The sequence below is a fragment of the Rhinopithecus roxellana genome, chromosome 19 (genome assembly GCF_007565055.1).
Source record: "Rhinopithecus roxellana isolate Shanxi Qingling chromosome 19, ASM756505v1, whole genome shotgun sequence".
In the NCBI taxonomy this organism is placed as follows: domain Eukaryota; kingdom Metazoa; phylum Chordata; class Mammalia; order Primates; family Cercopithecidae; genus Rhinopithecus; species Rhinopithecus roxellana.
This window is the reverse complement of record NC_044567.1, coordinates 18624660-18636714: the sequence shown is the minus strand read 5'-3', so window position 1 is coordinate 18636714 and position 12055 is coordinate 18624660. Positions and strand designations below refer to the sequence as shown.

The following is a 12055-nucleotide window of genomic DNA, read 5'->3' as shown; positions in this document are numbered from 1 at the left end:
GATTGTGAGCAGCTGGCAGAAATAAGGGAAGGAGCCTGTCTTTGCATTGCATGGTTGTTAATTTGCTTTTCAGCTTCTTGGTAAAACTGAACCAGATTATATTTTACCCTGTAACTTCTCTCTATTGGTTATGAGATATGCCTAGTCATTATTGTGCATTATTACTTATTTAACAGGTGTTAAGTGCCCACATTGTCTTGGGCATGGCACACCCCCAAGTGAGTTACAGGATCTAGCTGTATCTGATAAGGACCACAGTGATAAATCCATTTGCAGTTCTTAGTGGGGATAAAACTGATCCCTATTCTCACCTCCCTGGCTGATGCTTCTTATATCAAGGACCTTAGGGCTTAGTCCAGGAAACCTCAGGTGTAATAAGAGGTAATGAGCATTTAGATCAGATGTCAGGCTGAGCACGGTGGCTCATGCCTATAATCCCAGCACTTTGGGAGGCTGAGGCAAGTGGATCATGAGGTCAGGAGTTCAAGACTACCCTGGCCAAGATGGTGAAACCGCGTCTCTACTAAAAATACAAAAATTAACCGGGTGTGGTGGTGGGCGCCTATAATTCCAGCTACTCGGGAGGCTGAGGCAGAGAATTGCTTGAACCCAGGAGGTGGAGGTTGCAGTGAGCCGAGATCGCACCACTGCACTTCAGCCTGGGCAACAGAGCAAGACTCCGTCTCAAAAAAAAAAAGATCAGATGTCAAGCCAAGTAAGGGACTGGTTGTTGGTAGTATGAGAAGTCATGCTGATATATAAGAGCTGTGGTTCATTCAAGCAAGCAGTGCTCTTTATCAGTAGTCTTACGAGGTAAGCACAGTTGTTAACTACCCATGCTATTGGATCTTTCTGGCATTTTCTGCGCCTCTGCTGCTTTTAGGCATGCCTTCTTTTGCGTGTGAACTCTTCCCCCTTGCCCCCCACCCCCCTCAGGCTGTGATACTAGCGTTAGAGTGGAACGTCTTTGGTTTAGGTACGAGGGACTGTGGTCTGGCCTTTCCTGTATTTTTTTGAGGTTTGACAGATCCACCATCTGCTGTGGTCTTCTCATCTCACTCATTCTGTTATTCACTCTGACTTTAGCTTGGCAGAGTGATTAAAAATAATTAAATTCCCTTCCCCCATGGCAACATTGTCAGAATGGTTATCTATCTGAAGATAGAAAACAGCAAGAACACAAATGGAACAAATACCAAAATGGGTGGGAAAGTAATTTTTTTTTAATGAGATATTTTGCCCAAGACATGATTAGATTTGAACCTTGCTCATTGTTTTTCTGGCTCGAGACCTGCGGGCCTGGCAAAGTGTGCATGTAACGCAGTTGGGTTGGAGAATTTGGGTAAACTGGGGCAAGAGAAGGAGACAAGTATGTCCTCTATCCTGGGAGATGGTTCAAGCTATTCCATGCAGTGGAGATCTAGATAGTAAGTGTAACTACTTGAAATATGGAGATCTGTCACCCAGTTGTCCAGGACAAGCCACTGTTTCCCCAGGAGCTAAAGTTGCCTGCATCTCTGTCTTCAGGTGAAGAATATCGAGGAGCACCGGCAGCGTAGTTTGGACTCTGTGCAGGAGCTGATGGAGAGTGGGCAGGCAGTGGGCGGCATGGTTACCACAACCACAGGTCAGCCCTCCCCCTCCTCTGCATCAAATGATTAGGAATGGATGTGCATCCCAAAGGGACCTCATTTCCCTTCCTGTTCTTAACGTCAATGTATGCTGTAGTAGGACCATTTTGTGCTAGGCTAGGTTGAAAGTGGTGTTTCTGGAGTTTCCAAGACATAGCTGGGAGGCTCTCACATTACCTTTATTGAGAATGTCTTTTTCTTATCTCTTTCCCACCTCTTCCCAGATTGGAACCAGCCAGCTGAGGCACAACAAGCCCAGCAAGTCCAGCGGATCATTTCGCGTTGCAGCTGCCGAATGTACTATATTAGTTACAGCCATGACATTGATCCTGAACTAGCAACTCAGATTAAGCCACCTGAAGTTCTTGAGAACCAGGAAAAGGAAGATCTCCTAAAGAAGCAAGAAGGTATTCAGGGCTTGAAAGGCTTTTAGTAGAGGACTAGGGAAATTGGTAAAGTAGTTATTTCCTTGGTGATGCTGAGACAGTAGAGTTATTAAAAGTCCACTGTGCACTGGCATTAATATTTCACTTTGCTCTGCTTTTTGTAGGTTCTGCTATGAGAAAATAACCTCTATTCTTAGAGGGAGCTGGGATGAATGGGCATTGTTTATGATTCTGAAATAAACATGTTTCTGCCCATGAGCACCTCTCACCCTTTCTGTGGGGTTGACTAGTAGGGTGGTTCCAAATGTGGGTTAAGAGATGGAGTAGATATTTAGGTAGAAACTTGAGCTTTTTATTTAGCTGCTAACAATTATCTAGGGGCTGTGGATACCTTCACCCTTATCCACCATGAGCTGGAAATTTCCACCAACCCAGCTCAGTATGCCATGATCCTGGACATTGTCAACAACCTGCTGCTCCACGTAGAACCTAAGCGGAAGGTGAGCATGGGCCCTTGTAGAATGCTGGTTAGCCTCACAGGAACACCCAGACTTTGTGTTTTATTTGGGTTTCTGTAAGAAAAGCCATGCTTTACACTGAAAAAGGGCCTTGTGGTTGATACATTCTTTTAGTCAGCAGTGACCACTGAAATTCCACTTATTTAAGAAAGGCCTGAATGTCTCTCAGACTGTAGGGCTTGTTTGCCTGATTGTTTTCTCCTAGTTATTTCTCTACTCAGTCACCTGGACACCTCTAAAAACATTTACTATTCCCTGCTTCCACCTCCATCCCCATCCTGTTGGGCCTGACTTATTGTGAAATCCACATTGCCAAATTTTCTGCATTGACCTACTACTGTTGCTATTAACAGTGACAGATAAAGGTTAGCTTTCTAGAAGAGACCCCCCCATTTCTTTCTCCTTTGTCTATTTCACTTTACTACAAGACTTGTCTACTTAAAAACTGTATTCATTTCCCTTTCCATTCCTTTAGGAGCATAGTGAGAAGAAGCAACGGGTCAGGTTCCAGCTTGAGATCTCTAGCAATCCAGAGGAGCAACGCAGCAGCATACTGCATTTGCAGGAGGCTGTGCGGCAGCATGTGGCCCAAATACGACAGCTTGAGAAGCAGATGTATTCTATCATGAAGGTAGTCACTGCAGATAGATAGTTCGAGGACCAGGAAGTCTCCTAGAACGAGGGTAATCTCTCAGTTTCTATCCTGGTTCCCTAGTCTTTGCAGGATGACAGCAAGAATGAGAATCTGCTTGACCTGAACCAGAAGCTTCAGTTGCAGCTAAACCAGGAGAAGGCCAACCTGCAGCTGGAAAGTGAAGAACTGAATATCCTCATCAGGTGCCCCAGCATTCTTTCCTTGCCCTTTTCCAGTGCCCCAGCTACAGGCAGTTCTCTTTCTTGAGGTCTAGTGTGCATTATCAAAGGCTGATGTAGGAGTAGGTTCAGACATCTCTTCCTGAATAAGAAAATGGGTAGTTGGGAAGGATCACTTTTTTTTTTTTTTTTTAGAGACAAGGTGGTCTCACTATTTTGACCAGGCTGGTCTGGAACACCTGGGCTCAAGTAGTCCTTCTGCCTTGGCCTCCCAAAGTGCTGGGATTACAGGCGTGAGCTGGGATTACCACACCCAGCTGAAAGATCACTGGGTGGGCTTGATACTGTGCATCTGAACTGAAAAGATCTTTTTTTTTTTAATGAACCTGACATAGATATATGAAAATATCTTGAAGTTGATCAGCATACAATTGCAGATAAAATCGTAGGAATTATTAGTGGGAAGACACTATTTTATCAAGAAACTATAGAGCTGAAAGTTGGGATTTGTGCTTCTATGACCTAGAATGTCAGCAGCAATAAATTCAGTAAAAAAAATTTAGAGGCCGGGCGTGGTGGCTCAAGCCTGTAATCCCAGCACTTTGGGAGGCCGAGATGGGCGGATCACGAGGTCAGGAGATCGAGACCATCTTGGCTAACCCGGTGAAACCCCGTCTCTACTAAAAAATACAAAAAAACTAGCCGGGCGAGGTGGCGGGCGCCTGTAGTCCCAGCTACTCGGGAGGCTGAGGCAGGAGAATGGCGTAAACCCGGGAGGCGGAGCTTGCAGTGAGCCAAGATCCAGTCACTGCACTCCAGCCTGGGCGACAGAGTGAGACTCTGTCTCAAAAAAAAAAAAAAAAAAAAAAAAAAAAAATTTAGAGACTGGCTAACCCGGAATAGGTTAATTTCTGAGTTTACCTCCTGCATCATTCTAGAGCATTCTATCCCACCCCCTACCCATGTGCTATTTCCCTTACTGGCTTTGGCTCCCCTGTCCACTTACAGGTGTTTTAAGGATTTCCAGCTGCAGCGGGCTAACAAGATGGAGCTGCGAAAGCAGCAAGAAGATGTGAGTGTGGTCCGTCGCACTGAGTTTTACTTTGCTCAGGCACGGTGGCGCCTGACAGAGGAAGATGGACAGCTGGGAATTGCTGAATTAGAACTGCAGAGGTTCCTCTACAGCAAGGTATCTGGGGTATATGGTCACACAAAGGCAGCTGTATTGAGAAACACTGACCTAGCTTAGGAGTCTAACTCATAAAAGAGAAATAAAAAGGGGCTAATTATTATATGATTATTAATGATAGTATGATTGGAAACATGAGCAGAGCTTCCTTTGACACATCTGTTTATAATGAATGATACACATACAGCTCTGATGCCATAGGGGAAAGTAACAATAAACAAAGAAATAAAATATTTTTAAAAAAATGATACAGGCCATGTGTGGTGGTTCATGCCTGTAATCCCATAACTCTGGGAGGCTGAGGTGGGAGGATTGCTTAAAGTCAAGAGTTCAACAAAAATTTTAAAAATTAGCTGGGCATCATGGTGCATACCTGTGGCCCCAGCTACTTGGTAGGCTAAGGCAGGAGGATTGCTTGAGCCCTGGAGTTCGAGCCTGCAGTGAGCTGTGATCACACCACTGCACTCCAGCCTGGGCAACAGAGTGAGACCCTGTCTCTGAAAAAGAAAATAATAATTAAAAACATATATGATAGGCCGGGCATGGTGGCTCACACCTATAATCCCAGCACTCTGGAAGGCCGAGGCAGGTGCATCACCTGAGGTCAGGAGTTGAAGACCAGCCAACACGGTGAAACCCCATCTCTACTAATAATACAAAAATTAGCCAGGCGTGGTGGTGCACCCCTGTGGTCCCAGCTACTCGGGAGGCTGAGGCAGGAGAATCGTTTGAACCTGGGAGGTGGATGTTGCAGTGAGCCAAGATCATGCCACTGCACTTCAGCCTGGTGACAGAGCGAGACTCCATCTGAAAAAAAAAAAAACGAAAGTTAGTTGGGTGTGGTGGTGTGTGCCTGTAATTCCAGCTACTCAGCAGGCTAAAGCAGGAGAATCGCTTGAACCCAGGAGATGGATGTTGCAGTAAGCCAAGATTGTGCCACTGCACTTCAGCCTGGGCAACAGAGTGAGACCCTGTCTCAAAAAAAATAAAATAAAATGAGATACAGATACAGATGAGTTTGATCAAATGCTTCTCTTGTTGAGTAAGAAGATGATCCCTAGAAGTATGGTCCAGAGGCAAATAATCTTTCATGTCCAGCTTGGAATAGAATATTCTAATACTGACATTCAGCTTTTCTGCCATTGATGTAAAGAAGGCAGTATTATTTATTACTTTCTCCTAGAAGGGGCATTTGGAAATGAATTAGAACATTTTTTAATGTCACAATGGCTAGATAGTACTAGCATTTAGTGTCCTGGACAATAGTGCCCATGAGACACACTGGATTAAAGAGTTTTGACTGTATGAGTTTGAAGGAGATATCAAGGTTGGGATTAGGCATATGTAGAGCCTGAAACAAACTGGATACATAGCAGTTGTCTAGTAGACTTCTGAGAAAGGTTTATTATAGTAGATGGGGCAAAACTGTCTTTATAGGTGAATAAATCTGATGACACAGCAGAACATCTTCTGGAGTTGGGCTGGTTTACTATGAACAACCTCCTCCCCAATGCTGTCTATAAGGCAAGTCTTTTTTTCCCATTCCTAGTCCATTTGCATATTTTTAGCACAGGGCATTTATAACGGCCGTTCAATATAAATCCACTATGGAAAACAATGTGGTGATCTGAGAGGGTGAAAGCTTGCCCAGCTTAGCAGTACCATTGCTTCTCCTCTCATTCTGCAGAGGATTTGGGGATTGCTTTATGGCAGGAAGGACATTGGGTTGGGCTGTTGTTTACTCTCTATCCTACAGGTAGTACTGCGGCCCCAGAGCCCCTGCCAGTCTGGGCGACAGCTAGCTCTCCGCCTCTTCAGCAAAGTTCGGCCCCCTGTTGGCGGTATCTCTGTTAAGGAGCATTTTGAGGTTAGTAAGCAGTCCCTTGGGGACCTGGGAACAAAGGACATTCAAAAGCCAGCTGTGTGTTACACGATATTAGGAGTAGGTAAACTGATGATGTGTCTGAGCTTAATTACTTCTTGAATCTTTCTCCTTTTTAGGTAAATGTGGTGCCTCTCACCATCCAGCTGACACACCAGTTCTTCCATAGAATGATGGGCTTTTTCTTTCCTGGCCGAAGTGTGGAAGATGATGAAGTTGGTGATGAAGAGGATAAGTCCAAACTGGTGACTACTGGTGAGAACTTCTATGGTGGAGCCCCAGAAGAATAGGGTAGCAGTTCCAAAGACAGCTGAGACTTCAGAATGAGGATGGATGACAGCTGGTGCACTTGCTTTTTCATAGGAATACCAGTGGTGAAGCCTCGGCAGCTGATTGCAACAGATGATGCAGTACCACTGGGCCCTGGGAAGGGTGTGGCACAGGGTTTGACTCGGAGTTCTGGGGTCAGAAGGTCATTTCGCAAATCTCCAGAGGTACCAAACATGCCCCTGATAGAAAAATGGGAGAGTCCTGAGGTCCTGTTTGGTGTGGTTTGGGATTTCTTCGGTTTCCTCTGAGTCCATTCTAGGGATAAAAGAAGAGGGAGATGTTTGGGGTCCTGAGTTTCTTCTGATGGATTCAGGGCTCATACTCTTTGCCTGCCTTTCTTAGCACCCTGTGGATGACATTGACAAGATGAAAGAGCGAGCTGCCATGAACAACTCCTTCATCTACATAAAGATTCCACAGGTTCCACTGTGTGTCAGCTACAAGGTCTGCACCTTTCAAGTACTTTGTAGAACAGGGTGGGCAGGGAACCAGATAAGATCACAGATTCTAGACAGGGAGACAGCTAGGTTGTGTGTGATGCTGAGCTGTGGGTGATATATCTGCTGTTCCCTCTGCTCCCTTCAAGAGTCAGCACCATTACGAGACTGAGATTAAGGGGAAACCAGTATCTATAGGTTACTATTGTAGGCCTTGCGCTCAAGTGACTGGCTTGGACTCAAAATGGCAGCTGATGTATTCCCCACCCTTCTTTTTTCTTTCCCCTCCCCCTCCTCTTACAGGGTGAGAAGAACAGTGTGGACTGGGGTGACCTTAACCTGGTGCTGCCCTGTCTGGAGTACCACAACAACACATGGACATGGCTAGACTTTGCCATGGCTGTCAAAAGGGACAGCCGCAAAGCCCTGGTTGCCCAGGTATCCCGCCAGGGCTCATGGCTGTTTGGTTAACGGGGCTGGCAGGCAGATCCTCTTTTCGAGAGCCTTTCATTTTAGAATCCATGAATAAATATCCTTGGGAAAGGGCAGGTGCATGAGGTGAGTGACTTCTATGCCTGCCCTCTCCATGACCTCACTCAGATTATTAAATTCAATGTTTACTGAGTGTTTCATATATCACCATTGATTTTAGGGAACTGAGAGCTAACACAACCTAAAGTTTAGAAGGGGTTATAATTAGACTGTAAGCTTCTTGAAAGCAGAGACCATTGTATGTGAATTGCCCCATTATGCCTTGGATGTATTTAATAAATCTTTATTGTCTTGGTTCATTTTGATTTATTCTGCCTGCCCACTAATGTTTACCTTTTCCTTTACTCCTCTCCAATCTGCCAGGTAATCAAAGAGAAGCTAAGACTGAAGCCTGCAACAGGCTCTGAGGTCCGGGGAAAGCTAGAAACTAAATCGGACCTGAACATGCAACAGCAGGAAGAGGAGGAGAAAGCCCGGCTCCTCATTGGTTTAAGCATGGGCGACAAGAACCCTGGCAAGAAGTCCATCTTTGGCAGGCGCAAATGATTTGGCGATTCGAGTGGCTGCAGTACAGGATCTGACTCTGGCTTAGGCTCCAGGGACTTGTGGGGTGGGAGGGGCTTCCCTTTATCCACCAGGATTTGTGGGTGTCAGAGCCCATAGGCATTGCTGTTCACCACCTGCCCTGTTCACTGCCCGGCATGGTGGACAGTAATGCTGAGTTCCATCTCACGCTGATCAGGTTCAGGGCCAGAGAGAGAACAAGAGAGCAAGACCCAGGGAACGGGCCTAGGGCAGGACCCTATTCCTTGGGGTCAAGTGAAAGGGTAGGGGGATAGTCCTGATCAAGTGTGATAAATTTTTATAAACATATATATATATATATTATATATATTTCTAAGTGTAACTGTCCTCCCTCTGTGCCAGAAAACAGGGGAGGGGGCTGATCCTCTGATCCTCACTCCACTGCCATGTATGAAAGAGGTGTTGGTGTTCTGAGCGGCGATCAACTCCTCCCCAGTCTCTGTGCTAAGTTGACTTGGGAGGATGGCAGTAGGAGCCAGGGCTGGCCATGGGTCCCCTACCCTTCCCCCTAGGATATGCCCTGGAGAATGGCAAAATGATTTAAAGAGAAAAAAAAAAATATTTTAAATTTGATGCTCATTTTTTGTGTGTGTGTTGAGTGCCTGCATTCAATCTGTATCCCTCCCTCATCAACCCAAGACATCCTGCAGCTGCCACTCTGAGGGTGGCCCCTTCTCTGCCCTGAAGCTGTATCACAGAAATTTCTAGTCCTAGTGTGACTCTGGCCCCATGCTGATGGGTTTCTGCACACTGGAAGAGGCGGGGCTCATGTCATGCAGCATCAGGGAGAGGAATTGCTTATGTAACTGGGACAGCAGATTTAGCAGAGAGAGGAGGCAGAGGCTGGGGATGGGAGCAGTAAACTGTCGGCAGGGGCAACACACCCGGGTGACTGTTCCTCACAAGGTAGGCTGTGGGGCTCTGGCAGCCTACTGAGGGGAGGAGAGGGAGACATGGGCTTGAGCCCTGGGAAGTTCCTGGTTAGGAGCATGGCAGTGATTACCCAATGTGGGGGTGGGGCAGGGAGGCTGTACTATGAAATCATCACAGCCCAATACTGAGGTGCAGGCTATATTCTTAATGTATCATGGTGAAAATGTCCAACAATTATTTTCCTAGAGGATTTGAATTGTGTCCAGGAAATCCAGGGCTTAGCACAAAGCAAGGGTAATGGGAATTTTGCCTTATGCTCAAAAATGTACCTCTAAGGGTTGAGACTTAAGGGGAGGGAGTGCCTAGTAAGATGGGTGGAACCTGCTATGCCTCAGGAGCAGAAAGTTTAGAGTGGCTCCCTTGGTTCTCAGCAGGGTGGCAACATCCGGGGTCCCTGGGCCCGAGGCTGGAAGAGCCTCTGGTCAGATGTGGGAACCATCAGGTCAGATCTGGAAGAACTCTGGGAACTACGGGGGCATCACTATCTGCACCGGGAGTCCCTAAAGCCAGCCCCACTACTGAAGCCTCTGCCAGAGTGGCCAGTGCCTCAGTTCATCAACCTCTTTCTACCAGAGTTTCCCATTAGGCCCATTAGGGGGCAGCAGCAGCTGAAGGTAAGTCAGTGGAATCCCTGAGTGGGGTCTCAGTCTTTGGGAGAAGTTGGAAATGACCAGTCTCAACTGGCCTGTTCTCCATTTCTCTGTACAGATTTTAGGCCTTGTGGCTAAAGGCTCCTTTGGAACTGTCCTCAAGGTGCTAGATTGCACCCAGAAAGCTATATTTGCAGTGAAGGTAGGGGCTTAGGTACCATATTATTCTCCAGTGTCTGTTTCCAATCTTGATTCCAGAGAGGTTGGGAGGAGTAAACAATTCAATAGCACTATTCTCTGAGTCATCACTACTCTCCTTTTATAGGTGGTGCCCAAGGTAAAGGTCCTACAGAGGGACACTGTGAGGCAGTGCAAAGAGGAGGTTAGCATCCAGGTATGCACAGAGTCCTAGAAAGGATTGTGGGAAGAGCTAGGCCACAGGTAGGGAAAGTACCTTTCTCGACCACCTTCTTTTCCTGGTTCTGCCTCCTCCATCTGCTTCAGCCTAGTTTGACACTAAAGTAGATCCTGGGAAAAGTATCTATCAGCTCTCAACACAGTTTTCCTACCAGGGAAATCTCTTAAGCATGTCCCAGTGTATTCCTTAGTATTTGCTGGTTCTAGGATTACCAGATAGTTCCAATTATTGAGTTCCTCTGAACTGAGAGATGAGGCAGCAGTTCCCCCTCTGCGCATCTGGGTAAAACCTGATTTCTCGACTGCCTTTATTCTCAATGACCATGTTCCTCCCTAACTTCCTGTTTTCTTTGTCCCTAGCGACAGATCAACCATCCCTTTGTACACAGCTTGGGGGACAGCTGGCAGGGAAAACGGCACCTTTTCATTAGTGAGTGAATGGACTCTCTCCTCATCCCCCAGGGTCCTTGTGCTATATCCCCACCTGAGATTACCTCTTTGGCTTATTCTGCCTTTGCTCTGTCCCCCTTCTCATGGCACCTCTCTATCCTAAAGGGAGGGGGAACAGCAGGTGGTATCATTTTGGGCAGGAGACCTACAATGCCTTGAGCCCAGGCATTGCAGCTCCCAAACATTGCCTAGACTTCTGGCAATGTATGTAGCTCCACACTGGCTTTGCAGTGTGTAGCTACTGCAGCACAGATCTGTACTCCCTTTGGTCGGCTGTTGGCTGCTTTCCTGAGGCTTCCATCCGTCTCTTTGCTGCCGAGTTGGTCCTGGTACTGTGTAAGTGAAACAGTGGTAAAGGAAATGGGGAGGGAAGACTTAAGTTGGGAAGAAGGAGAGTAAAGAATTAATATTAATAGGCCGGGCGCGGTGGCTCAAGCCTGTAATCCCAGCACTTTGGGAGGCCGAGACGGGTGGATCACGAGGTCAGGAGATCGAGACCATCCTGGCTAACATGGTGAAACCCTGTCTCTACTAAAAAAAATACAAAAAAATCTAGCCGGGCGCAGTGGCGGGCGCCTGTAGTCCCAGCTACTCCGGAGGCTGAGGCAGGAGAATAGCATAAACCTGGGAGGCAGAGCTTGCAGTGAGCTGAGGTCCGGCCACTGCACTCCAGCCTGGGCGACAGAGCGAGACTCCGTCTCAAAAAAAAAAAAAAAGAAAAGAATTAATAATAATAATGGAGGTCAAAGAATAGGAGAGGGATGGGATGAGGGCTACTAGGGAAACTGGAAAGGACAGAAAAGCTGCAGCACGCCCATACTTGTTATCCACAGGTTATCTCCATGACTTGGGCATCATGCACCGAGATGTGAAGGTAGAGTTAAGTGCTTTTTTCCCTTTGTCTGAGAAAGAGTCTCAATAAGAAGTCCCAATAAGTCTAAGAAGTTAGGGAGTGGAGAACTATAGACATTGGGGCCCCCATGGGTGCCAAGTATTTGGGCAAGGGCTCTCCGAGTATAGATTTGAGTGTTGAGTAGGGCATAACCTTCAGCTGGGGTGTATACATGATGAAAGAGAGTTGAAAGGAAGAGGAAGAATTACTTCTTACCTGTGATCTTTCAGATGGAGAATATTCTTCTAGATGAACGAGGTAAGTATTTTTCCTTCCCTAGCTCCAGGATGAGAGGTACTTTGGGAATAAATCATGGCTGACAAGGGGTGGAACAGCGATGCAGTTGCCTTACCTTCTTTCATAGGCCATCTGAAACTGACAGACTTCGGTCTGTCCCGCCACCTGCCCCAGGGAGCTCGAGCCTACACTGTCTGTGGCACTCTTCAGTACATGGGTGAGAGAGGTTAAAGCTGATGGGTAAGCATTGGGCAGGAGGATAGCTAAAGGATG

The 12055-nt window shown here is 46.7% G+C and overlaps 2 protein-coding genes and 1 long non-coding RNA gene across 4 annotated transcripts in view; 2 read left to right on the top strand and 1 right to left on the bottom strand.

The window, feature by feature from the left end:
* KIAA0100 (KIAA0100 ortholog) overlaps window positions 1–8842 on the top strand; it is a 33115-nt gene extending 24273 nt beyond the window's left edge. The window contains exons 27-39 of one of the 2 annotated variants that reach the window (XM_010372329.2): window positions 1528–1627; window positions 1856–2038; window positions 2396–2517; window positions 3011–3166; window positions 3251–3372; window positions 4357–4537; window positions 5975–6061; window positions 6294–6404; window positions 6539–6674; window positions 6783–6913; window positions 7092–7193; window positions 7490–7624; window positions 8042–8842. In XM_010372329.2, the coding sequence (XP_010370631.1) occupies window positions 1528–1627; window positions 1856–2038; window positions 2396–2517; window positions 3011–3166; window positions 3251–3372; window positions 4357–4537; window positions 5975–6061; window positions 6294–6404; window positions 6539–6674; window positions 6783–6913; window positions 7092–7193; window positions 7490–7624; window positions 8042–8224 (1749 nt within the window). In that variant the 3' untranslated portion in view covers window positions 8225–8842. The remainder of the gene's footprint in view (window positions 1–1527; window positions 1628–1855; window positions 2039–2395; window positions 2518–3010; window positions 3167–3250; window positions 3373–4356; window positions 4538–5974; window positions 6062–6293; window positions 6405–6538; window positions 6675–6782; window positions 6914–7091; window positions 7194–7489; window positions 7625–8041) is intronic. The other variant, XM_030924028.1, reaches the window with a different exon arrangement.
* The window catches only part of LOC104669380, an 18048-nt gene continuing 11629 nt past the window's right edge, over window positions 5637–12055 (bottom strand). Inside the window, exon 2 of the long non-coding RNA XR_748978.2 lies at window positions 5637–7004. This is a non-coding gene — a long non-coding RNA (uncharacterized LOC104669380). The remainder of the gene's footprint in view (window positions 7005–12055) is intronic.
* RSKR (ribosomal protein S6 kinase related) overlaps window positions 8963–12055 on the top strand; it is a 4727-nt gene continuing 1634 nt past the window's right edge. Inside the window, exons 1-9 of the mRNA XM_010372330.2 lie at window positions 8963–9169; window positions 9568–9810; window positions 9905–9988; window positions 10112–10180; window positions 10564–10633; window positions 10885–10989; window positions 11487–11527; window positions 11776–11803; window positions 11910–11999. Of these exons, the coding sequence (XP_010370632.1) occupies window positions 8993–9169; window positions 9568–9810; window positions 9905–9988; window positions 10112–10180; window positions 10564–10633; window positions 10885–10989; window positions 11487–11527; window positions 11776–11803; window positions 11910–11999 (907 nt within the window). The 5' untranslated portion in view covers window positions 8963–8992. The remainder of the gene's footprint in view (window positions 9170–9567; window positions 9811–9904; window positions 9989–10111; window positions 10181–10563; window positions 10634–10884; window positions 10990–11486; window positions 11528–11775; window positions 11804–11909; window positions 12000–12055) is intronic.